Raw genomic sequence first — 27754 nt, 5'->3', positions numbered from 1 at the left:
TTCCAACTAAGAGATTGTGAGTTCGAGTCACCCCAAGAACAAGGTGGGTAGTTCTTGGAGGGAGGGAACCGATGATCTATCGGAAACAGCCTCTCTATCCTATGGTAGAGGTAAGGTCTGCGTTGTTGTTAGTTGTTGTTGTAATTTAAAACGGAGAAAGTAGTATTTAGTTTAAATCTTGGATATGTGTATCTTTTCAAAGACAAATAGATGAGAAGAAGACAAGAGCCAAAGGACGAGAAGAAGTGTTCAAAGCACGTGTAGAGGATCTACGTGACTTCAATAGAGAGAGAGAGAGAGATAGGTGCGTGGTGGCCAGACAGTGACAGCTAGCTAAGCTGGGGTTTTGACAAAAGCTCAATTGGCGAAGAAATCAAATTGCTTCTGCCCGCGGTTAACTACGCGGTTCCATTGGAATTGGGATCCTACCGCCCTTCCACTAACTATTCAGATTGCACCAACTATTTGAAACCATTGGCAAATAAAATTAAGCAAGTGGGCGTTTGGAAATAAAAATTGTACCATTCCCAAAATGGTATTTAGATTTAGAATATAATTTGGAACTATTTTTTAATTTTTATGAGTGATTTAAAGTGTAATTTTAAAAAATAGTTTTTTTTTGTTTTTTAAATTTTTGAAATTCAATTTCAAGTAAAATTTGAAACTTTTATGGAAAAACACCGATTCCAAAAAAAGTAAAAAAAAATGGCCAATACGATGTGTCCTGTTGAATGCGTTTACTACCTTTTAGAATCACATTGGGAGGCAGTTCAAAACTTTAATTTTGAGGCATTTGGCGACTTGGATCGTGTGAAACTACATTCACTCCCAAAAATATAGTATATTTTTTTTGTATATTAAAGTATGATAAATATATAATATAATATTTTTGTATATTTAACTAAGAGATATTATTATTTTTAGTTGATCGGTTAAATGTATAACGTGCCCTATTTTTATTTTATTTTTTACCACAAATATATATATATATATATATATATATATATATATATATATATATATATATATATATATATTAAACTTTATCATATTGACGATCAAGAATGAAAAAGAAGGAAGTGAGACAATGAGAATTGTTCCCATGCCTATTGTGCGATCAAGAATGAAAAAGAGTTTTATCTATATCACTATACTGTAAATTAATCTAGTAAAAGTGTACAACTCTATTCATTTCAATGAATAAATTTTTTTTCTTGCTTCAATGGATATTTTTATATACCGGATATAATGCAAAATTTCAACAACTAGTTTTCTTCTTTGTCACAAGGAAGCTTGGATAATTAAATTGATTACTTCTTCTTTTGATTTTGTTCACTAAAATAAGACAAGGCAACACGACATTCTATTGACCATGTCCTTATTCTCTTCTCTCATTTCAAGTAATCTTGACACCAATGAATGAACTGTCCCTCTATTAAGTCATCTGGAGTATCTTTTTCTTCTAATAAGAAAATATAATATCTAAGAAAAATATTTGAATTTGTTCATCAACTATTGCGTCTACATTTGTCATCTGTTATATTTTGCCAATAAAAATGCTATGGTCGTTAAAAAAATATGTCATTTGTGTTCTTATTCTCTCACTCAACAAGCATAATATTTTTTGTCATTCACCAGACATGCTGTCTTTATTCTCCAATTTCTTCTATTTGAGGTAATTGGCTTCTTGTACAATTACATTCTTCGTTTTCTCTTTCTTCTAGGAACTATATAGGATCAGATAATAGAAGGAACCAAAGGGTGACATTTTTATGTGTGATTTTGCCTTACATATAGAGATGTTTCTTTTATGTTTTAGGTAAAGTTAAGCATATTAAGTTAAAAAATAATGAAAGAATAGCGTCTAATTTAAATAGTAGAAAATTGAAAAACTAAATTAGTGATTAAATCCAAACATATTTTGTTTTTCACATTTGGAGAAGTTTTCCTCAGAGATGGCCATGCCAACCTCATGACATAAAAAAACATGTACATCTGTTTTATTTCTTTCATTTTCCTTTGATGCTAAGAAAAAATATACTATGTATTCAAAAATGATGGTACCAGCTTCAATTAGACCAACTAAGAGATCAAGGAATGACATATATCAAAAAGGTTATGTGATTTAGAATTTCAAGATTCTTTATTTTGTACGGTTATATTTATAGAGGCTAGAATTTTTTTCTTATGGACAAAGATATCAAAGCTCGTTTTGCTTCTTAGGGTATGTTTGGAAAGTCACCAGGTAATTGAAATTGAAGTAATTATTAGGATAGTAATTACACAGTCTAGTAATTACACTGTATTATAATTATGAAGACCTGTTTATTTATCATAATGTAATTATAAGTGTACTGTTTGGTTGCACAAGTACTGTAATTACACAATTAAATTAAATTTAAGTATAAAGTTAATTATAAAAAAATAAGAGTTTTAAGATTTAATAAATATATGCCCTTATAAATAATATTAAAATCTGAACTTTAAGATAGATATTATTTTTTGAAAATGTATTAATTACTAATAATATATTTGTAACTAATATTGAAAAAATACTTGATATATATTTTTTAAATTTATAATATTTTACTTTAATCAATTATAAAAACAAAAGGTACACATTTTCTAAGAACATTATGGACTACATGCTTGATAAAATGATTAATATTTATAAAAAAATGCCATAACATTACTCAAATATCTTATGAAAAAATAATCTTTCAATTCTAACTGAAAAATGAATGGCTTGCAATATGAATTAATAAATGAATACTACTAAAGAAAATAAAATATAAGCAAAAATATAACATAAATTCAAAATCCAAAAAAAATAACATAATACTCTTGTGTAAAATTACAACATAACATAAAAAATGTTTCAACATAATTTAAGTAAATATAATTCAAAAGAAAAGGAAAACATAATTCTATAACCTCATTCAATAATGAGATTCTACTTTAATGACATCACTTATTATATGCTTAAGTTTATTAATAATTTATTATTTCTAATATTAGGAGGAGAAGTTTCAAAATTAGAATAATAGCACAATTATACTAAATACAAAAATAAAATAAAATAAAAAAATATGAGAAACTACATGGAAATATGGAATCACAAAAAATAAAAGTTAAAAATGAGAATATTATTTAAATATTAAAAAATAATCTATTATTTTAACATAGTTAAGTTTGCATAAAACTCCATTCAATAACAAAGTTCAACTTTAATAACATTACTCATTATAAGTCAAATTTATGGATGAATTATTCTTTCTAAGATTACGAGGTATACTTTTTAGAAAAAATAGAATAATAATATAGCTAAATGTAATAAAAAATAAAAAATAATTAAGAAAGAAATAAAATATAAAAAATTATGTAGAAACATGTGAAGTAAATGTTGAGAAAGGAGAAATAAGGAAATAACAAATAAATAATGTAAAAAAAATATTTGAAGAAAAAGAATTAATTTTTTTTAAATTAAAACGAAAAAAGAATAGAAATAAATGTAAATTAAAAAAAAAAAAAGAGATTTAAAAAATAACCTGATAATTACATTACACCATGTAATTACCAACAATTCCCAACTCCCCTTGAGAATTGCAGAATGTAATTACACCCCCTCAATTATATCCAATTATATGCTGACCAAAAAATTACTTGGTCAGACAAACATATTAAAATTACTTAATTACATTCAATTATATACAAATCAAATTATAGGATGACTTTCCAAACGGGCCTTTAATATATTCTTCTTTCGTTTGCTACCTAATGTTCTATTACTAATAGCCACCATTTTCTTAAGAACTTATTAGCTGTCAATTTTTAAGGAAGTCCACTCTTTGAACTTTTCTTCTTATCGTTTTCTCTACTAGTTTCATTTTCTTCAATTAATTATTTCATATGTTTCTTATTTGAATTATTCATATTTGCGTCTCAATTAATATGAGCTTTACTGTTTCAACCTATTTCCCTTTCACCAAAACTCCGCTCATTCACCGCTGCACACCAATGTAGTAATAAATTCCACATCTAAAGCGAGAAATAGTCCACTGCCTGTTTTGGAAAATTGACTTAGTGAAAGTTGTGTCACACCTTATGATGTTACAAGAAATAACTTAAATTCCTAAGATAAGATTAATACTTAATTAATTGATCGAAGATGGATTCAAATTATTTTTCATTGTGGATAAGATAACTAAAGAAAAAAGTCCATTTCTAAAGCTACTGATAAAACACACTGCTTGATAAATGAAATGCGAAAAAAGATTATTCTAGTGTCCCTTATAGAAGAAATAATCTCTTATGCCCATTTACAATTTGAATAGAAAAGAATAATACTGTATGTTTTATTTACAAATTTCTTGGGTTATTTCTTGAAAATCTCTTATGAAAAAAATTACTTATATAACTAAAAAAATATTTGTTAAAGATCTATAAAATCAAATTTTCCATTATTTATGGATAATTAAGATTGATATTTTTTTCCTCTAGTTCTATTAATTTTCGTTTGGAATTTTTTTATTCCTATACACTATTTGAAACTTTATTACGAAAAATGTTCATGTTTTGGTATTTACCCGATCTAAACACATTTTAGTTACAAAATATATACAATTCACTTAAAAAGGCTCCCAATCCATTATTTGTGCTTTCAATCAAGGGATTTAATTACACAATTTTCCTTTTTTCTCTCCTCTCTCCCCTCTTCTCTCCAAACAGTAGAAGTAATGAATTTCTCTCACCCTAATCCTAATTAAACCTGGAGGGTTGTCCTCTTCTTTTTATCTCCTTTCTCGTACTCTTTTTCATTCTTATGCGCCTTATGGCGAAGTGAAATATAGTTATATGACAAGGTTTCCTATAATGACTGGAAGTAGGAGTTAGTAATTTTTTTTTCCCCTTTCAGGTTAGGAAAAGGATTAATACTTGATGGGATGATCTCGACCGTTTATATCTCTTTCAACTTCAGTTTTTGCTCATTCGTGGTGATTTATAGTACTTTCATAATTGTTAAAATAGATTAATAGAACTATTTGTTGCCAAAACGAGAAAAAAGAAAAAGAAAAATGGGGGATGAATATAAGTGCTTTTCTTTTTTGGCAAGTTCAACACTGATTATTTCTGTTTATTTTTGTTTCCAAAAAATATATAGTTGTAACAGTTAAAATTTCACAAAAATAGTTGCTTGATGATCAAGAGATCACATAATTAACAAAGCCAAACTTAATATAAATATGATTAATCAAAATGTTCATCATTCTCCTGTTATGTATTTAAAAACACAAATCTAAACAGTACTAATATATCATTGTAGGCTTTTTCTATTTTTTTAAAACTTTTTTAAAAAAAATTTAAGTTGAAGATCGACATAGACATTGTGCAAGAGATTAATATAGAAGATACAGAGAATTTTTGGTAGCTAGCTTCCTTGGAAATTTTTAATTTACAACTTATCTACAACTTTCATACATTATTTCTACCTAGTTAATACAATTACGATAACATACAACTTAAATATAATTTTTATACAATATATCTTTTGTATATTTTGTATTTGATTTATACATAGTAAAAATAAATTTCATACAACTAATTATATATTATACAACTTATCTACAACTTTCATACATTATTTCTACCCAGTTATATATAACTACAATATTATACCACTTAACTACAATTTTTATACAAATTTTATACAATATGTCTTTTGTATATTTTGTATCTGATTTATACATAGTAAAAATAAATTTCATACAACTAATTATATATTATTCAATTTATCTACAACTTATCTACAACTTTCATTATTACCCAGTTATACACAATTACAATATCATACCACTTAACTATAATTTTTATACAAATTTTATACAATATGTCTTTTGTATATTTTGTATCTGATTTATACATAGTAAAAACAAATTTCATACAACTAATTATATATTATACAACTTATCTATAATTTATATACACCTTTTATATATTTTTTCTACCCAGTTATATACAACTACAATATCATACAACTTTAATACAATTTTTATACAAATTTTATACAACATTCATACAATATTTAAATAAAAAAATATATATAAACAACAACTTACAATTTTTCTACAATTTTACTACAACTTTACTATAATTTCGTAAGTATAATGTATGTCATCTCCTCTTCTTCTTCTTCTTCTTCTTCTTCTTCTTCTTCTTCTTCTTCTTCTTCGAGTTCTTTTTTTTTCTTTGAGTTTTAATCTGAAATTCAGCCAAAATCAAGTCTAATCTTCACCAAAACACCCTCAAATTTGAGTTATAAACTCCAAACAATATTTCTAATTGTTTGCAATAACACCCAATCCAAATAAATAATGATTTTTGAAAATCTAAATTTGAATTCAAAGCTTTTTAATGGCTTTAGTAAATTCTGTGTTAGGTCAAACACAATCATATAAAATGGGAAGGACTATTATATTTCTTTTCTCCATGGCATCATCTGCTTATTCAGTTACTTTAGTTGGGTGGGGCTACCTCCTGCTCTGAGTCGTTGAGTACAATGAGACTTAATAATAAGAACTGCTCCACCTGGACTCCCACTTGTTAAATGCCTGCTAATAATTCCATGTTCGTAAATATGTTTTCATGTTTACCGAAATGTTCTTCATATGCCATTAATTTTTGAAGCTAACTCCAGGAATTTACAGAAAACTTCTGTGGACAGACTATTTGAGCACCTTTTAATGGAGGTGTGTGGTAGAGTATTTAGTGCTTGAATTTATAAAAATAGAGAGGGATTTTTTAAGAAGAGCGAAAAAATGTAGAGGTATTTTTGAAGAAGAGTGAAAACAAGCATTAATAGAGGGAGATACTAAAGATACGTGGGGGTGTGGAGAGAGAAACGTGGAGGAATGGATATAGACGTTAGCGTGATTTTAGAATTTAATTATTATCATTAAATGCCCAAAAATGTACTGTATACGGTCGAAATGGATTTCGGCCTCCGTACGTTTGATCGAGTTCGAATGGTAAGCGGTCGAAGTGAGAGCTCGAGACTAGTCTCGAAGATAGTACAAACAAGCCCCGAGCTCCAAGACCGATCGAGGAATCAGCTCGGTATCATTATCAAGCCCATGACCAAATCGAACTGCAAGGCAAAGAGAAGGTTGTCGGAGATACACAAACCGATTGACACTCACCCCGAATGTCGAACTCGAACTCAAGGCCGAGGGCTAATACCGAGCTCGAGCCAGTATCGAGCTCGCAGACAGGAGCTGTTGCAACCGCACTAGGGGAGAATCTTGGCAGGAATCGAGGAAGAGACAATTTATCATGGGTTCTCCACTATATATTTTTTATTATAAATAAATTAAAATTCCTCTACTATAAAGGGGGGTTCCTTGTAAGCACAAGCATGTTCACACATTGTAAGAAAAGAGTACTTCTATTTATTGAAGAATAAATCGCTTAAGCTTGTTTTACTCAGCATACTCACTCTTCTAGTTCAATAATTTATATCCCATTTCAATAGCCAAGAATCTAAATATTTCCACTTCTACGAATGATTTATGTCAAGCTATATCACATATCCTTAGAACTACTTATAAATTCAACTATATCTAATTTTTCGGGTAAACGGTTTGGCGCCCACTGTGGGGCTAAGAATAACAGTGGTTGTTTGATACAAATCCGCAATACGCACCAGTTTACATCTCCGAATCAACAATGGAAAACCCTCGATTCATGGCTTTACCTATCGACCATGAAGCCAGCCTTCAGGATGAAACCAACAACTTGATACCCAGGGCCGAGGATTGCAGACAATTAAGAGAAGAGGTAGCCCGCCTATTCGATGAGGGCCACCTTCGAGAGTTCCTCAGTGACCGAGCCAAGAATCACTTCAGAGAAAGGGACGCCAGCAAAAAGGATAAACAAGAGAAACCTCTGCATATCATTCATATGATCATCGGTGGGGTCGATACTCCACAGGGACCCGTGCTCAAGTACGGCAAGATACCGGCCACAGGGGAAAAATGAACTCGAGGTTATGTACCCGAGGGCACTTTATCATTCGGAATTGAAGAAGCCGAGGGCATCTCTCAACCTCGCAATGATGCTCTGGTAATTTCTATCCTATTAAATAAAGCTCAAGTTAAGTGTGTTTTAGTGGATCCAGGTAGCTCTACAAATATCATCCGATCTTGGGTAGTGGAGCAGCTCGGTTTGCAGAATCAAGTCGTGCCCGCAGCTCGGGTCTTGAACGGTTTCAATATGGCCAGTGAAACGACTAAAGGGGAGATTACTCTACCAGTGAATGTAGCTGGAACCATCCAAAATACCAAATTCCATGTAATCGAAGTGGATATGAGGTACAATGCCCTACTCGGAAGACCTTGGATCCACAATATGAAGGCAATTCCTTCGACCCTCCACCAAGTAATGAAATTTTCTACGTTGGACGGCGTGAAAACAGTATTCGGGGAGCAACGTGCTGCGAAGGAAATGTTTGCGGGTCGATGAGGTAACACTGATACCAACACTATTGGTCTCGAAAAAATCGAGCACTAAAGATAGACGAGAAACCAAATAGCAATCACAACCACCAGTCTCGACCGAACCGATGGAACAAGATATAGAGGATGACGAGGAAGAGTTTCTGACACCTCGAGCTTTCATCATCCCCGACGACTCCGACGCCACCAAATCTACGATCGAAGAACTGGAGCAGGTTATATTAATCGAATATCTGCCTGAGAGAAAGATATACCTGGGAACTGGATTGACCCCCGAACTCAGGGAAAAACTTATTCAATTTCTTATCAATAACATAGACTGTTTTGTTTGGTCTCATTTAGACATGGCAGGGATCCCACCGTCGATAACAACGCACCAGCTGAGCTTGGACCCTAGGTTCAAACCGGTGAAGCAAAAAAGAAGACCTCAGTCCGAGGTAAAACACGCATTTGTAAAGGATAAGGTAACTAAACTTCTCAAAATAGGGTCAATTCGGGAAGTAAAATATCCCGAGTAGTTAGCCAACGTAGTTGTAGTCCCTAAAAAGGGGAACAAACTTAGAATATGCGTAGATTATAAAGATCTGAACAAAGCATTCCCCAAAAATTCTTTTCCACTGCCTAGCATCGATCGCATGATCGATGCCACAGCCGGCCACGAGATCCTTACTTTTCTCAACGCCTTCTCCGGGTACAATCAAATTCGAATGAACCCGGAAGACCAGGAAAAGACTTCATGTATCACTAAGTACGAAACCTATTGCTATAATGTAATGCCATTCGGGCTAAAAAATGCAGGAGCTACTTACCAACGCCTTGTAAATAAAATGTTCGAAGAACAAATAGGTAAGTCGATGGAAGTTTATATTGATGACATGCTAGTTAAGTCCCTGCGCGCAGAGGACCATTTGACTCATTTGCAGGAAACGATCAAGATCTTAAGGAAATACAACATGAAGCTCAACCCCGAGAAATGTGCTTTCGGGGTTGGATCGGGCAAGTTCCTTGGTTTCATGGTATCGAATCGGGGAATCGAGATCAACCCTGACAAAATTAAGTCCATCGAAGACATCACCATCGTGGATAGCGTGAAAGCAGTGCAAAGGCTTACCGGGCGGATAGCTGCCTTAGGCCGATTCATTCCGAGGTCATCAAATCGAAGCCACAAATTCTTCTCTCTATTCAAAAGGAAGAACGATTTCGCCTGGACCCCGGAATGCCAACAGGCACTAGAACAATTGAAGCGTTACCTATCGAGCCCACCACTACTTCACACCCGAGGACAGATGAGAAGTTGTACTTATACTTGGCGGTATCGGAAATCGCGCTAAGTGGCGTCCTAATTCGAGAAGAGTAAGGTACATAGTTTCCTGTTTATTATGTAAGTCGGACCTTAGGGGAAGCAGAGGCTAGATACCCTCACTTAGAGAAATTAGCACTTGCACTAATAAGCGCCTCTAGAAAGTTAAGACCATACTTTCAATGTCACCCCATATGCGTTTTGACCACTTACCCACTTCACAATATTTTGTACAAGCCCGAACTATCGAGTCGATTGGCCAAATGGGCCGTCAAACTCAGTGGGTACGATATCAAATATCAACCCCGTACGACCATCAAGTCCCAAATTTTAGCGGACTTCGTGGCCAATTTCATGCCAAACCTCGTACCCGAAGTTGAAAAGGAACTCTTGTTAAAATCGGGTACGTCGTCGGGGGTTTGGACCCTCTACACATATGGTGCTTCAAATGTGAAGTGGTCCGGGCTTGGTATCGTACTGAAACCTCCCACAAGTGGCATTATTAGCCAATCCATCAAAACTACTAGATTAACTAACAATGAGGCCGAGTACGAGGGCATGATTGCAGGTCTCGAGCTAGCTAAAAGCCTGGGAGCAGAAGTCATTGAAGCCAAATGTGATTCTTTACTAGTGGTGAACCAAGTAAACAAAACTTTCGAGGTTCGAGAAGATCGGATGCAAAGGTATTTGGACAAATTATAGGTAACTCTACACCGTTTCAAAGAATAGACCCTACAACATGTGCCTCGAGAACAAAACTATGAGGCCGACACACTCGCAAATTTGGGGTCGTCGGTCGAGGAAAATAAGATCAACTCGGGGACTGTTGTTCAACTCTCGAGATCTGTAATCGAGGATGGACATACCGAAATAAATACACGAGCTTAACCTGGGATTGGAGGAATAAGTATATTGAATATTTAAAGAACGGAAAACTCCCATCGAATCCTAAAGAATCGAGGGTTCTACGAACCAAGGCTACTCGATTCACACTGGTTGAAGATGGAACATTATACAGAAGGATGTTCGACGGACTACTGGCGGTGTGTTTGGGACCAGGAGACACTAATTATGTTTTATGAGAGGTCCATGAAGGCACTTGTGGAAACCACTTCGGCGCCGAACCATTAATTCGCAAAATCATCAGAGCAGGGTACTATTGGGATAGCATGGAGAAGGACACTAAGGAGTTCATTCGAAAATGTAATAAATGTCAAAGGTTTGCACCGATGATCCATCAACCCAGAGAGCATCTTCATTCGGTCATTTCTCCATGGCCATTCATGAAATGAGGAATGGATATCGCCGGCTCTCTACCATCGGCCCCAGGTAAAGCTAAATTCATTTTGCTTATGACTGACTATTTCTCTAAATGGGTTGAAGCACAAGCGTTCAAAAAAGTGAGAGAAAAAGAGGTTATAGATTTCATCTGGGACCATATCGTGTGTCGATTTGGGATACCAGCAGAAATAACATGCGACAATGGTAGACAGTTTATCGGCGGTAAAGTGACAAAATTCCTCGAAGACCATAAAATAAAAAGAATACTGTCTACACTATATCATCCTAGCGAGAACGGACAGGCCGAATCAACGAACAAGATTATCATCCAAAACATAAAGAAAAGATTGAACGAGGCTAAAGAAAAGTGGAGAGAAATTTTTCCAAAAGTCCTTTGGGCATATCGGATAACATCTAAATCCAGTACAGGAGCGACCCCATTTTCCCTAGTGTACGGCTCCGAAGCTTTAATTCTGGTCAAAGTCGGGGAACCAAGCACAAGGTTCCGACATACATCGGAAGAATCAAACTATGAGGCAATGAATACTAGCCTCTAATTATTAGATGAAAAATGAGAGGCGGCACTGGTTCGAATGGCTGCACAAAAATAATGAATCGAAAGGTACTACAACAGAAGAACCAACCTCCGCCATTTCAAGGCCGGGGACTTGGTCCTAAGGAAGGTCACCGTCAACACTCGTGATCCTAATGAAGGGAAGCTCGGCCCAAATTGGGAAGGACCCTATCAAGTCCTCGATATAGTTGGTAAAGGGTCTTATAAACTTGGAGCAATGGATGGAAAACCATTACCAAGTAATTGGAACATATCGCTTCTCAAACGATATTACTGTTAAGGTATGATTTACTCCTCTATCTTCTATATACGTATATCCGACACTAACTCATTGCAGGAATCCGACAAAAAACATCAAGACCTCTGGTTTCAAAGCACGCGTTGTACTCTTTTCCCCTTAAGTGCGACTTTTATCCCAAATGGGTTTTTTCGGCAAGGTTTTTAACGAGACAACAACTATGTGCTACCCGGGGACAAATCAATAGTATCTGAGGCTCCATCATAATCAACCTCGAATACTGGGGGGCTACCAAGCGAATAAATCAAGTTTGGCACAAGAAAGTTGCTCCATATCAAATTCATGACAAACATGGTCTCGATAGAGAAAAGTGTAAGGGCCAAATGGTCAAAACGAACCATGCCCACGTAGTTTTGCTCGTACTCTGGCACAAGATACAAACACATGTGTAATGACTTATAAAGGAGAACTTCTTTTTCAGATATCTCACACTTTGAAAAGACTTTCCTGCTTCATGATTCAAACGGGCTTAAAGGCCAACCATCATCAAAGGGATTTTTGATACAAGCGGTCATAAAAAGCCTACGGGCTAAGATATTCTAAGTTCGAGTTCGAAACAATCACTCACTCAATTATTAAAGCCTAAAGGCTATCTTACTTTGAGTTCGAGCAATCACTCACTCAATTATAAAAAGCCTATGGGCTAAGATACTCTGAGTTCGAGTTCGTAACAATCACTCACTCAATTATTAAAGCCTAAGGGCTATCTTACTTCAAGTTCGAGCAATCACTCACTTGGTCATAAAAAGCCTACGGGCTAAGATATTCTGAGTTTGAGTTCGAAACAATCACTCACTTAATTATTAAAGCCTAAAGGCTATCTTACTTCGAGTTCGAGCAATCACTCACTCAATTATTAAAACCTAAGGGTTATCTTACTTCGAGTTCGAGCAATCACTCACTCAATTATAAAAAGCCTACGGGCTAAGATATTCTAAGTTCGAGTTCGAAACAATCACTCACTCAATTATTAAAAGCCTAAGGGATATCTTACTTTGAGTTCGAGAAATCACTCACTCGGTCATAAAAAGCCTATGGGCTAAGATATTCTGAGTTCGAGTTCGAAACAATCACTCACTCAATTATTAAAGCCTTAAGGCTATCTTACTTCGAGTTCGAGCAATCACTCACTCAATTATTAAAACCTAAGGGTTATTTTACTTCGAATCCGAGCAGTCACTCATTCAATCATAAAAGCCTACGGGCTAATATACTTTGAGTTCGAGTTCAAAACAATCACTCGCTCAATTATCAAAGCCCAAGGGCTATCTTACTTCGAGTTCGAACGTTCACTCGACTACTAAGCCTGTGGGATACTTTTATTTTTTAAGTTCGGGCAAGCGCCTACTCGACCACTAAGCCTGTGGGCTACTTTTATTTCGAGCTCGAGCTCGAGCGAACACTCACTCGGCTATAAAGGCTACGAAGGCCGAATTCGATGAAATCACCTAAATCCTGATGAAAACATCCGCAAGGCATGAATGAAATCTTCACGAAGCAAGTCAGTAAAAGAAAAAGATATTTGTATAGATATACAAGGATAGTTTACATAAATAAATGCGACATAGAAGAAGCTAAGGGCTAAGCTTCTGGGTTATTATCGAGAGTAGTCTCTTCTCCATCGGGCTCCCTCATCTTCAGACCCGCTCTTGCTACCACCACCATCATCATCGTCGTCATCAGAAGCCAAGGCTTCAGCTTCAGCTTCAAGTTCTTTAGCCCTTTTTATCTCTTCAACAAGGTCGAAACCTCGAGCGTGTATCTTCTCGAGGGTTTCCCTCCGAGACCGACACTTAGCAAGTTCAGCAACCCAATATGCTCGAGTGTCGGCAGTATCCTCTACCTCTCTTGCCTCCATTTGAGAAGCCTCGACATTGGCCGGATACACGGCAATGGACTTGTCCACCATGACTTTCGACGACTCAACCTCCGCCTTGGCCTCAGCAAGCTATGTTTCAAGCTTCTCGATCCTCTTGGCCTGAGCCGAACCTTTTTGCTTGACGCTTCGAAGCTGAACATCGGCCGATAATAATTTGTCCAAGATGGTTTGTTTTTCTGCTACCAGGCGGTCGATAGTCTCCTTCCACCGGTCACATTCGGCCTTGATTTGATCGACTTCTTCCTAAAGCAACCCGATCTTTTCAACCTTTTGCTGCAGCTGAGATAACGAAGGGTTAGCTTCCACAGTTGGGTCAAAACCATACTCTTACAGAGCGAGGCTCACCTACTTATCTAGTTCGGCCTCTTCTTCACGAGCCTTAGCCAAATCTGCTTGGAGGTCCTTTATAGCCTCATCATTTTGGCTGTAAAGAAGCCGCATAGCATCTATCTCCCCCGAGACCTTCTGAAGCTCGACCTCGCACTGGCTGAGGTCGACTCGAAACCTGCTAATGGCCTGCACAGTAGAAAAAAAAACACAAGCCAAGTTTAGAAAAGAACGAAGAAACCAAGCACAATAAAATCATTACCCGAGAAATGAAACGTTGGGCCTCTTCTAGGAGAAGAGAAGCGTTACTAATGTCGGAGGCATCATCGACTCCAGTAAAGTAATCTCGAAAAGGGTCTCATACACTAGAGCCTCCGCCCATATTGGGGGTCTTCAATTCTCGAGCTTCCTTTAACGTCTCCTCAGAAAAGGTCGGAAGAGAAGGCAAATGACCCACTATCATAGTCCCAAGCGAATTGCTCGGGACGCTCTGATCTAGACTCGGGGTATCGGAACCGACCCCGACCGTTATAGCCGCCATCGGCTTAGAAGGTCTGGCGAACTCGATAGCTTTTGTAGATCGGATCACCAAAGCCGAGGCGTCATCATCTTCTTCTTCTTCTTCTCTCAGTCGTTGGACTGAGTCCGTCGAAAAAGCGATTGTCTTCCTCCTCACCCTTCGAGTTTTGGGCTTGGGGTCCTCTGACCGAGAGATAGCTTTTCGCTTCTTATCTTTCCCTGGTTCCGGGACCGGGGACTTGGTTCCTTCCTCACCACTCGAAGGCCTCAAAATGACATCCTTGGTTACACCTGCATGAAAGGAAATCGGTAACGAATGGAGCATAAAAAACATTTTGAAGAACCCGAGAAGTGACCCATACCGTGATTCTTGGCCTCCCATCTACCTTATGCCAAATCACGCCAAGCGCGTTCGGTATAAGAGGAAGTCGAGGCTAACTTTCGAACCCATCCTCGAGGTCGGGTACCGCTTGTGGCATCCAAGGGGCAACTGTATATCCGAGAAAAATATCAGATAGAATCAGAGAAAGATACGGAAAGCAACGCCTTATGAAAACCACTTACGGTCGAAATTCCATTCCTCGGGGAACGACATATTTTCTTTCGGAATGAGGTCACGGGTCCTCACCTGAATATAACGGCCCATCCAACCCCGATCCTTGTCTTCGTCGATACTCGACATTAAAGCTTTCGATGCCTGACGATGAAGCCTAATTAGTCCTCAAAAGATTTTAGGCCGATACAATCATATGAGGTGATTTAGGGTGAAATCCAGCTCCCCGACTTGTTGGAGAAGAAGCGAAGTAAGGTTACTATACGCCATAGAGAAGGATGAATTTGACCGAGGGTGGCCTGATATCTTTTGCAAAAATCAATGATCACTGGGTCGACGGGACCCAACGTGAAGGGGTAAGTATAAACACTTAAAAAAACCTCCACATGAGTGATGACGCTCTCTTCGGGAGAGGGAATTTGCAACACAACCTCGGGACCCCAGTTGCAGTCTTTGCTCACAGCCTCGAGATGGCCCTCTGTTATCGAGCATATGTACATCGACACATGCTCACACCGACCCGAAACCGATGAAGGATTTTCAACCTTAAAATCGATCTTCAGAGTACACGGGCCAGGAACATACTCATGGGGAGGCGGCTCCACCGGCGCCTTGTCGCCGGACGGCCGTGAAGAGGAAGCTTTCTCCTTCTGAGGTACGGTTTTTGAAGTTTTTGCCATTGATGTAAGAGAAAGAAAAGCAAAGGAAGATGAAAGGTTGATGGTACCAAACGCTGATGAAGATGGCTCTACAAGCGGCAAAATAGAGGCAGAAAGAGTAAGAAAATTTGGGAGATTGAAGATGTAAAAGTGGTAAATGATAAATGGAAGAGCTATTTATAGGTTTATACCGTGGCGGTTCAGTATTAGCGGTGGCCGACCACCGTCTGATGTGCATTAAATACCTTGAAAGACTAAATCGACGGGACAACTATCACATACGTCACGATCGAGCCTAGTGAATACGTCAGCTTATAATCCGATCGAGCCGTCGAAACTCATATCGCTTCTCACCACATTCTTCCTGAGAAACGATGGGACTATCTGTATACGGTCGAAATAGATTTCGACCTCCGTACGTTTGATCGAGTTCGAATGGTAAGCAGTCGAAGTGAAAGCTCGAGACGAGTCCTGAGGATAGTACAAACAAGCCTCGAGCTCCAAGACCGATCGAGGAATCGGCTCAGTATCATTATCAAGCCCATGATCAATCGAACCGCAAGGCAAAAAGAAAGTTGTCGGAGATACACAGACCGATTGACACTCACCCCGAATTCGAACTCGAACTCAAGGCCGAGGGCTCGACCCAATACCGAGTTCGAGCCAGTATCGAGCTCGCAGACAGGAGCCGTTGCAATCGCACTAGGGGAGAGAATCTTGGCAGGAATCGAGGAAGAGACAATTTATCATGGGTTCTCCACTATATATTTTTTTATTATAAATAAAATAAAATCCCTCTATTATAAAGGGGATTCCTGGTAAGCACAAGTAGATTCACACATTGTAAGAAAAAGCTACTTCTATTTATTAAAGAATAAATCTCTTAAGCTTGTTTTACTTAGTATACTCACTCTTCTAGTTCAATAATTTATATCCCATTTCTATAGCCAAGAATTTAAATATTTCTACTTTTACGAACGATTTATGTCAAGTTATATCACATATTTTTAGAATTACTTATAAATTCAACTATATCTAATTTTCCGGATAAACAGGTACATAATTGATAATTTTGTATATGGATTGTAAAAATCTCTTTCGGTTTTGTGCTTTACAACTGTAGTCTTCACACATTGAATTGTACCCAAATTTAATACATCCACCTCTTGCGTGTAACATGTCACGCGGTTTTTCTTTCATTACTCGCACACACGCACTACTATATATATATAAATATAAATATAACGCATCACACACAATCCATAACCTCATTCATTTCCGCTATTCCTTTGCTCACATTCTTCCACACCACAACGTTCACTTCATTTCTGTTCTCTGACTCCATATTCTGTATCTATAGTTTTGTATAAGTACACTATGGCTGATCGTGTACATCCTCGAGATTCGCCGCCGGAAAGCCCACTGCCGTCGTCGCACAACTCCGGCGAAGTAGGAACTCCTACAAAACCACTGCAGCCGGCATCTCCAAAGCCTGTGCCACCGCCTGGAACGTATGTAGTTCAAGTGCCAAAGGATCAAATCTATCGGTATCCTCCGCCGGAGAATTCTCGCCGTTATGAATCTCTGACAAAACGGAAGCCTCGCCGGAGCTGCTGCTGCCGGTGCCTTTGCTACACATTTTCTCTCCTCCTCATTCTCATTATAGCACTCGGCATCACCGCCGGCGTTCTCTACCTTGTCTTCCGACCTGAAGCGCCGAAGTACACTATCTCCGGCATCGCGATTAAGAATTTCAACCTGACGCCATCGTCTTCCGTATCGCCTGCATTTGACGTCACTGTCCGAGCTGAAAACCCTAACAACAAGATCGGGATTTACTACCGGAAAGGAAGCTCCGTTACCGTACTCTACTCCGATGTTAACCTCTCTAACGGCGAATTCCCGGCATTTTATCAGCCAACGAACAACGTAACGGTTTTTAAGACGCCGTTGAAGGGATCAAACGTCCTGCTCGGAAGCGCCGTTAGGACTGCGTTAAGGAATGAACAGAAGCAAGGGAAAGTGCCGTTTAGGGTGAACATTAAAGCACCCGTTAAGATCAAGGTTGGAGCCGTTAAGACGTGGGAAATTACCGTTAAGGTTAAGTGTGACATAACGGTGGATGCTTTAACGGAGAAATCTAAAATAGTTTCCAATGATTGTAAATATAGTGTGAGGCTTTGGTAGAAGGCTTGAACATTTTAGTCAAATTTAATTTATGTAGTGATATATGATGATTCTTTCTTTCTTATATATTTGGAGAAAATTGTTGTATTTTATAAACTGAAAAATTTAGTTAATTCGTCCTACATAGAAGGAAATAAATAAAATTTTGGATTCATCGAACACCGGTTAATGGGAGTTTTATCTTTTCTTATTTTTTTTTCATTTTTCTTTTCCCCTGGCATTAATTTGCAAGTTTGGGGATATGTTCACGAACCTAGATTTGTTTGTCTGCTGAATCACATGTTTTCTCATAGGTAACTTGTCAGTCCAATTTGACACAGTTTTCCAACGAGTGCTTAAACCAACAACAGCGAACCTCGTAGTCCTAAATTGTCAAGTTATGTGCATGGAGTTGTACTTTGCTCGTGAACAAAGAACTTGAAACGGCAAGACACGGCAGTGCATTAGTTACGGTCCCGTAAACCCAGTAACTTTTGTCTAGATTCAGTATTTATATTGAAAAATTTATTAAATGTATAAGAATATTTTAATTGATACTCAGTTTGTTAATCTTGCAATTATTATATATTAACTTAAGATTTTTATATAAACCCATAAACTTAAATTTCTAGATCCGCCTATGCAAGACACCAAGAAGAACAATGCACCCCGACTTCAACCAACAGTCAGTCATCATATATACACTCAAATCTCTCTATAACAACCTTATTTGTTCCGATATTTTTTTTTTGTTACAATGAAGTGTTGTTATAGAGGTTATATGTTATAACACAAAAATCGATTCCGAGGAAAATATGTCTTTTATAGTGAATGACTATTATATAGTGATGATATTATAGAAATGTCTGATTGTATTTGTAAATTGCAGTGCAATGCTCGACTATAGTGCCAACCAACAACATGCCTTGCAGTAGTGTTGGAAATTGTTCGCCTAATATTAACTTAAGATCATTGTAGAAATCTAAAATCTTCATATTGTGAATCCGCCTTTGACGACCAACTTATCAGTTAAACTACACCAGTTACCAAGGGCTGACTTGCCCAATTCAACCCCTCCGCCTTTCCAATATCAAGGGCCTTTTGAAAATGTGGAGACGGCAACAGATACTTGTCTTAACTATTTTGATATGGCTTCATTGTTGGTAAGGTATGGAACTTTTGTGATTAAGAAAAGAGGACTTAGGAGCAATCTTTAAACCACAACTTCACAAGCCAAGCAATTAATCAAGTAATAATCAATGTATTAGTTATGCTTCATCTCAAAGGTAAAAATGTATTTCACATTAGTCTCTGTTGAAGAAAATGAATATGGACATAACTCGATGAGCATTGTATAAAACCATATAAGGAGACCACGCCCTATTCCATCAACCAATATTGTAAGATTTTCTAGCACACTCAACATGTCTGAAAGACTAGGGAAATCTTCATAAAATAGAATAAAATATGGAGCTGGAAAATATTTAATCAAACTGTAACTGAGTTCATCCAAGTAACGTACATGTTTTGCTATCATATAAACAGCTCTCTTTATGACTACTCTACACTCTTTACTTTCCCCTTGCCCCATTTCAAAATATGCATATACAGCCACTATATAGGGATTTTTTTATTTCAAGATTCAACAAAAATATACTGAAGCTCCAAGAATGATCCCTTTTGTTTACCTCCCTGTACAAATGACAGAATAAATAGTCCTTGCTTTGCTATATTCACTTGTATCTCTTCAGAGTTTCAGCCTGTTTTTCAGTATCTGCTGCTACTTCACATTTTGCAACTTATTTTTTAATCTCAGTAAGACCATTTTATGATTGGGAATTCACTCGCAGTGCATAACTATGCTTGGCTTCTTGGATGGACTTTTGGAGATCAGTAAACATTTTCAGAGAAGACTCAGAAAAGTTGTTTAACTGGCCAAGAAAAAAAGCCAAGCTTGTACGAAAACGATCAAAGCTGGTTATCCAGTCCACAGGAGAATCATCTCTCAGGGGGGTAAGAGCTGGATCACTACTTCCATGACGATGATTTGTATGGTTCTTCTCTTGCCGGGGTAGGAAGTGAGAAATTTCAGCGGCCAAGCCCTTCATAGCATCTGAAACTTCTTTAGTGGGTAAAGAATCAAACATCTCCAACCAAACAGAACAGGTGGTATAAATAGGCGGGCCATAGTTTCTGAGTGGCGGAGGTTGCAACCTTCTTTTATTTCTCCTGGATGACTGCTGGCGGAGAGAGACACACTTGTGGAGCCACTTATTTATAGCATCCACGTATGCCTTCTGAGCAACAATCCACTTTGTAAAACTTGAAGATAGAGAACTCAATTGATTTTGAAGATGGATGGCAATCTGCCGACGAGTATCTGAGTGAATAAGGATCTTCATATTTCCAGGGGAATGAGCTATTGATATGATATGGAGCTGAAGCTTGTGGCTGTCGAGCATCATTTCCCACATCTTCCTCAACCTGTCATAGGAACAGGTTAGCACACGCAGAAATAATAAGAAAAGAATTCCGACCATTAACCTTCAAAATGTCCTCTTTCAAACATGTGTACGTGTCTGTGTGAGAATGCTGTTTTTTTTTTGGTTTGTTGGAGAGCTCGTCTCCTGACAAAAACTGGCGAAAAATTGCAAAAACAATATTTTTTGCCCAACATATAAAGGCAGAGAAAACTTGATGGAGACATCTTCATATCTCCGAAGCATGGAAAAACTTGATGGAGATTCTTCATATCTCCGAAACATGGAAAAACTTGATGGAGATTCTTCATATCTCCGAAGCATGGAACTATCAAAGTGCATGTTTTCTTCTTTATAGGATGTGCAATGATATAACGAATTTTTTTACTGCATTGAGTACCTCGTATGGAGTACATTTAAGTGAATATCCCTATAGATTTACATTACATTCAACTCTAAAATATTCCAATGCTAAAAATAGTGAGCAAAATTAATGATGTACCCCTCAATCAACTCCTCCAGTTGAGGCTGAAGCTCCTTGTCTCTTATTTCCTCAATTTTCCTTGAGATGGAATTAATTCTATGAATTGCAACTCCAATTCTCGAGTGAAGATCTTTCACACCGGCACGTGTCTTATCAATCCTCTGGGGACTTTCTACCTTAGATTCTAGTTGTCGAAGAAGCTTACGCTTAACATCGTAAACACTTCGGATCATCTCACAAGCCTGAATTCCAAAAGATATTTACATTTAGTTGTACATCGGCAACTAAAGAATACAGGAGAAAGGACTAATTATTTACAATAAGCAGCTTAAACACCACTAATATGAGAAGAAAATAGAACATAACCAGCAGATGCAATGTAATAAACTGAAAGATCTACTAATAAATTCTTCAACTTTTTTTAAAGAGTTGATATAAAATTCAACCACAACCACTTTGCAAAATGTTAATCTTCACAACTGCAAGATTACATTTTAAGATCGGATGTTATGCATTGAATTTCTAGTCTGGGATCTCAGAATGCCTTAATTGATTAATATCAAATTAACAACATCATATATCTCAGACAACAATACGAGAAAAGAAAAGCATCCACTTTAAACTCTCGGTGCTTCCAAAAGAACTATAATGAGAGCAAGTATGAAACTTCGACAGAAGACTACGCCTTCGGTTTTGAAAAAAAAGAGGGCATATGACCGTTCGTACAAGGTCTATCACAATATCTTAACAGATCAAAGGAATGTAAATGCGGGAAGAATATTTACGGAAATTGTTTCCTTTTACCAATTACATCAAGAGATCAGTCAAGAGCTTTGAAAGAAAAATTAGAGTATCTTCTTGCAAATTTCATACTTCAAGGGATTAATGCACTTTGTAAGAAACTGACTTAATAGGTAACTTTGAAACTTAAATTTAGTTTGTCAGTCAAAAAAGAATGTAGAAACATCATTAACATCATGATTACTAGATTTCTTTTGGGGGAAGGGAGGAAAGAGCATTTCCACTAGGATATTCCTTTATGAGTTACCTAATCAAACCCGGTATGAAACCTAGGGGTATACTTTTTGCATACAAAATATCTGAGCATAGAAACTAATATCAAAGAGGAAAGTCATAGAACAACAAGACTTAAGGGTTGTTTACATATAAATAACTAGTTCACTTATATGTATCCCCGTTACAGCTAGACAAATCCACACATCGTCGATACATAAATGAGCAATATCTTACCTTGAGTTCGTCATATAGCTTCTTCTCCCATGCAAACAGCCGATCTAATGTAGAGGCATGACTTCCTGAGACCATACAGAAATTATCGAAGAGATTGTTGGTAACATCCTCAATATCATCTGCTGAGTTTACACCAAGCCGATTTGGAGATGAAGCATGAGATGACGTGGTGCGATGCCATGTCAGGTACTTCACAGAATTTTGGGGAGGCTCTAAACAGAAAAATTAAGACGGCTGGATGAGCTTCATGGAGAAAAAAGCAAAAATAAAATGACACAAAAAACTATAAGAAAACATGATGAAAGGTACGTAGAAGTAATAAGCCATGCTTAAAAGTATCTAAAGTGAGTGAATCTGTGTATTTGGATATGTGCATGGTCTCAAATTCACTATAGATGCTAAGTGCACATTTAATAAAAGAGGGACAGCAAGAATTCCAATCAAATGAACACGGGGAAAGTTAACTCAATAAAGTGTCCTAGATAAAAGGACAGCAAGAAGGAGATCAGAAAACCTACTCAGCCAGGACCAAGGTTGTGATAGCACAGTAATCCCTCCTTCAACTTTTTAATAAGAATGTGATGATATTAGAAATTAATGGTTCAGATGATAGCATGTTTCCTATATTAGAACGTTTACCTCATTTCCTCCTCCTCCAATAACCTTCTCCAAACACCAAATCCCCCCCCCCCCAAACACTAGAAAAGAGGAAACAAAGAAGTGGCATATAGAAAAGAAAAAGACTTAAAAAAGCTCATCTAGTGTTTACTTATACATCATTGAGAGTCAAAAACCAAATCAATCTGCACTCAAGGAAAAAGAACCTCCCTATATCTTGCTCGCTTCCCTATCTCTGTATCATAAAACTACAAAACATCTGGACCCAGGAGTGAAGTGGGATGAAAAGAGCTCGAGAATGTGTTAAAACAAATTATTTATTAGACATTTCGAATCTGAAAAAGTTACCATAGCTATTTCTACATTAAGAGGCCTACCTTCAGGAACCTGGCTTGGATCATCCCCGCAAGAAAAACAAGATCTTATTAATATTCTGGTCATTGACCCTCCTGCCAAAGATAAATCTGCATTGACCAATTAAAAAAGATGCAGAAAAAAATACTATGCAAAAGAGTTAAAAGAGCAAACAGTTCACATCCCAAATACTCACTTCACTCCCTTGCCTACCTACGTATACATTAACTTGATTAAATAGATAGAGTTAAGGTTATGACTTTAACCTGAGTTAAGGTTATGACTTTAACCTCAGGAAAACCGACCTATCTTCCCATATGTCAAAACCAATAAGACCAAATTTAAGGAACATGTGCAAACATTGGAACTATTAAGATGCATTTATATGCATTTTCTATCTCGCATGAGAGAGAGAGAGAGAGAGGACATACTTTCTCTCCCTGGAAAAATTGGCCGGAAATGGAATTTGTTTGCCTCCAGCATGCGTGGAACTTCTCTTCCTGATTCAGATGCTTTTACAAAGAGATACTCGATATCTTTTATGCTCAAAAAGAAGTCCTTGGGTGCAATCTTATTCTCAATATCATTTTCTTTTACTGGTGTCTTCATGTCATTATCAACAGCAGGTCCTGAGGGTGCATCTCTTAGTGGGGACAAATCAGGTGACTTGCTTTTCTCCCCATTCAGAGACTTGGCTTCTGAAACTACCTTTCCCACAGAGGTTATGTCAGGTGAGCCCCTATTGCTAGCATGATCAGTTGTTCTATTGACATTTTCAAAACTTCGGACCAGCGTTTCTGCGGAAGGCTCATCAAATTCATCATCTGAGACCTGTGACCCATCATCCCTTCCAGGTGAAGAATACCGTTCTTCTTCATCTTCTGATGCAGGAACTCTATCCTCATCTCCGAGATGCCTGGTGTCATTTCCATTCTCTATCTTTCCATCCTGTGAAGTAAAATGATTATCGATAGAATGACCGAGACCAAAATAGTCCCAAGGTGAAGTTTCAGAAGGGAAAGGAGGGGTTTCAAAAGGTGATGCTTCAGGCCTCTCTATGGAACGAGGCGTGGAGTTCTGAGGTGTACTTGAAGTAACTGAAACAGTAACTGGAACCGGCGGTTTTTCTTCAACTTTCCTAGAAAATGTACCTCTAAATTTCATGTGATTCGCATGGTATCGACTTGAGGTTGGAGGTGAAGGAGAAGGCAGGACATTCTCAGTTGCATCTACATGACGTGAGAATGGAGAAGAGAATGAAAACTGGGAAAGAGACTTTTCAGTTAATGCAAGTGGCTCAGGTGTTGCACTAGTTGATGTGTAGATTGAAGATTCAAATGGAGCCTCAGGTTCAACAAATTTCCTTAAAGCAGTTCCTGTAATTTTTAGAGTCTCGATATAAGCAATATGACTCGCTGCTAGATTACACCGGCCATCAAGAGCTTGTCTAACAAACTTCTTCCGTTCACGACAAAGCTGCAAGGCTTTATCTTCATCCAGTTTAGAGTTTGATGCCCCCATCAAATCATTCCAGCGTTGAAAAATTCTCACTTCCCAGAATAGTTAGTCCGAGGTCTCAAGATGCAGCCCTGATTCAAAAACTTAAAAGATTATTCATTTGGTACGAGAAAATGCATGAAAGCTCTAGGCGAATACCATTTTCACACTTCATAACAAGATCAATGGAGCACACCATTCTAATCTCTACTAAATACAGTCAAACCTCTCTATAACAACATCCAACAACATCCTTATATAACAGTCATTCACTATAAAAGCCAATATTTCTTGAACCGAGTTTTATGATATGTTATAATATATGTACTCTATAACAGCACTTCACTATAACAACCAAAAAATATCGGAACAAATAAGGTTGTTATAGAGAGATTTGATTTTATATCTAATACTATAAGAGATACTCAAAACGAAAATCTCATATCAATGCCGAAGAGGGGAAAAAGCTAAACATGGCTTATCATGCAGCTATTCAAAAGAAACCAGACATTTCAACTGGAAATTTGCAACCACTATTTCCGAACAGTTAACTTCTATATCCAGTAATCGATAACATTAGGGAATTAAAAAAATTCAAACCACCAGGTTAAGTCACTTAATCCTGCTAAATCAGGCTTTACAAACATGTCAAATTCAGATGATTAAACATTTGAATCATCTGACGAATTTAACAAGAATTAAACTACTAAGATGATTAAACACCACAAAACATAGAAATAGTGTAAAACTAAATAAATAAATATATATTCAGTGCCCTACAACCGCAGATTCACCATCAAAGAAACCAAGCCTAACTGAATTTGACACAAAATATCTAAACATTAACGAACTAAAGAAGCATCAAAAAACTTGCCTAAGAAAACCAGAGCAGTTAATACTTAATAAAATTACCAAAAAAGGATCAATTATTCTCCAAAAGCAAGAACTTATCAAAAAGTAAAGAATCAACCTCAAAAGAAAAGGAGAAGAGGCAACTAAGAATCCAATCTTTAAAATTCACAGATTTTTTAAACTTCAACAACTGCTTAACAGAATTCAATTCAATCCCAACCAAATACCACCCAAAAAAAAAAAGAAGAAGCAACTAAAAATCTAATCGTTAAAAGTCACAGATTCTGAAACTTCATAACTGCTTAACAGAAGAAAATTTAACCCCAACCAAATATCACCAAAAACCAATTAATCAATCACAAGTCACAACAAAGAAACATAACTTGATAATGAAATTAATAAATTCAAAGTAAGATCAATACTTCACAACAACAAAAAGAATAGCTCAAAACTTGATAAGGAATTTGAAGCTATAAGAACACCCCAAAAGGACAACTAAAAAATTAAAAGAAAAAGATCAAATTACAACTTGTTTGGATTGTTGTTACCTATCGTTTCATAATGTATTGTATGTTGTATTGTATTGTATTGATTGATAAATACAACGTTTGGATAGATTGTATCGTTTGCGATCGTTTCATGATGTTACGCACCAACAATATGAAGAATAAATTTACAACATTATTAAGAAAAAAAATAGGATACTTAATAATAAGGGAGGGCAGGTTGAGAGAAAAAAGCAAAGAAACGATGTCACCACACCAAATCCGTCGTTCCACAAAGTTATGTAACTTTTAGTAAAATAGGTAACAACCATCCAAACAAGTTGTTAATCACCAAACGGCCAAAAGGGATCAGTAGTCTTCAAATTAAGAAAACTGGTTCCAAAATAAGACACTACTTCACAACAATTGAATATAATTCAATTCAACCCCAAATCAAATAACACAAAAACCCACTAAACCATATCAACAACTAAAAAAGCTCAAAACTTGATAACGAATTTGAAGCAATAAAGAACACCCTAAAAGGAAGACTAAAAAAAGATAAAATTTTATCACCAAAAGGCCAAAAGGGATCAGTAATCTCCAAATTAAAAAACTGGACTGTCAAAGTAAGATCAGACTTCACAACAACTTAACAGAATTCAGTTCAACCCCAAATCAAATATCAGAAAAAAAAAAAACCCACTAAGCCATCACCAACTAAACAAGCTCAAAACTTGATAAAAATTTTGAGGCTATAAAGAACACACAAAATGGAAAAATAGAAAAAGATCAAATTTTTATCACCAAAAGGCCAAAAGGGGTTGTGGGTCTTAGTGTAAGGATATTACCTGTAAGAGTCAACAAGTCAAACTGGTGAAATCTTGTGGAATTCAGGGAAGAAAGATGATTCCAGTTGACAGAATTAGAAGGAATTGGGTGGAAACTGTGAAAGGAAGAAATAAAAGAGGAAATCTTTAGAGATGTGTGAAGTGTGTAGGCAGTGTCAGAACCCGGGGTGGGGGATGCGGGGGGGGGGGGGGGAATACTTTACATTACATCCATGCAGATTGCAGAGAATAAAGAAAAGGAGTTGAATCGGTTCTCTAAATTTGCATATTTTTGTAAGCAAAAGAAAACAGACAAATGGGAAGTGTATTTGTGTAATGTGTGTGCTGAGCTGTAGTGTCCACCTTTTTTCAACACAAATTTTTCTCTTTTAAGTTTCTAAACTCTTTTCTTCCTTCTACTTTTTCTAAGTTTAAGCATATGTACTTTTGGTCCTAAATTAAAATATACTATATTTTAATGATTATTTAATTTTCTTTTAGTGGAAAGTGCACTTTTAAGATGTAAGCTGACTTCTAATAGTGACTTTTTATTTTTGTGATTTGCAAATCACTATGTAATTACCTATTTTTATTAATGTAATTATTTTGGGTTACAGAAATTGAGTAACTTGATAAAAAATGATTTATTCTTAGTGTATCGGCTTAAATCAGGATTAATAGAGTTTCCAATATTGAATGGTTAAACAAAAAAAATTCAGAGTTAAATATAATTATGATAATTTTCAACCTTTTCAAATCAAAGAAATTTCAGAATGACTGATAAATTATGTATAATAAAAAATGATCTATTATCTATGATTTGCGTTAGGTGGTCAT

At 36.5% G+C, this 27754-nt stretch overlaps 2 protein-coding genes across 4 annotated transcripts; one reads left to right on the top strand and one right to left on the bottom strand.

The window, feature by feature from the left end:
• Positions 1-17143: 17143 nt before the first annotated feature.
• Positions 17144-18246, top strand: LOC104118934 (NDR1/HIN1-like protein 13). The gene has a single exon (XM_009630325.4). It carries the CDS (start codon positions 17278-17280, stop codon positions 18085-18087), a length of 810 nt encoding a protein of 269 aa, XP_009628620.1. The 5' UTR covers positions 17144-17277; the 3' UTR covers positions 18088-18246.
• Positions 18247-19493: 1247 nt separating this feature from the next.
• Positions 19494-27136, bottom strand: LOC104118935 (protein ROLLING AND ERECT LEAF 2). 3 transcript variants are annotated; one of them, XM_009630326.4, is made up of 6 exons: positions 26939-27136; positions 23685-24842; positions 23277-23363; positions 22282-22493; positions 21049-21272; positions 19494-20550 (listed from the first exon to the last, which is right to left on the bottom strand). In XM_009630326.4, the coding sequence occupies exons 2-6, from the start codon at positions 24772-24774 to the stop codon at positions 19893-19895; spliced, it is 2271 nt and encodes a 756-aa protein (XP_009628621.1). In that variant the 5' UTR covers positions 24775-24842; positions 26939-27136; the 3' UTR covers positions 19494-19892. The 3 variants fall into 3 exon arrangements, with proteins under 3 accessions (XP_009628621.1, XP_009628622.1, XP_009628623.1); XM_009630327.4 differs by having other exon boundaries at positions 23277-23348; XM_009630328.4 differs by lacking the exon at positions 23277-23363.
• Positions 27137-27754: the final 618 nt, after the last annotated feature.

The sequence above is a fragment of the Nicotiana tomentosiformis genome, chromosome 11 (genome assembly GCF_000390325.3).
Source record: "Nicotiana tomentosiformis chromosome 11, ASM39032v3, whole genome shotgun sequence".
Classification (NCBI taxonomy): domain Eukaryota; kingdom Viridiplantae; phylum Streptophyta; class Magnoliopsida; order Solanales; family Solanaceae; genus Nicotiana; species Nicotiana tomentosiformis.
The sequence above is the reverse complement of the archived record's forward strand: the minus strand, read 5'-3'. Positions and strand labels throughout refer to the sequence as shown.

Excerpts from the sequence above, each read along its gene's own strand:
- LOC104118934 (XM_009630325.4), top strand. The coding sequence starts at position 17,278 with ATGGCTGATCGTGTACATCCTCGAGATTCGCCGCCGGAAAGCCCACTG.
- LOC104118935 (XM_009630326.4), bottom strand. The coding sequence starts at position 24,774 with ATGGGGGCATCAAACTCTAAACTGGATGAAGATAAAGCCTTGCAGCTT. Across the intron at positions 22,494-23,276 it reads TCCAAGCCAGGTTCCTGAAG|AGCCTCCCCAAAATTCTGTG; the intron begins GTAGGCCTCTTA and ends TTTTCTGTTTAG. Across the intron at positions 21,273-22,281 it reads AGCTATATGACGAACTCAAG|GCTTGTGAGATGATCCGAAG; the intron begins GTAAGATATTGC and ends TTTGGAATTCAG.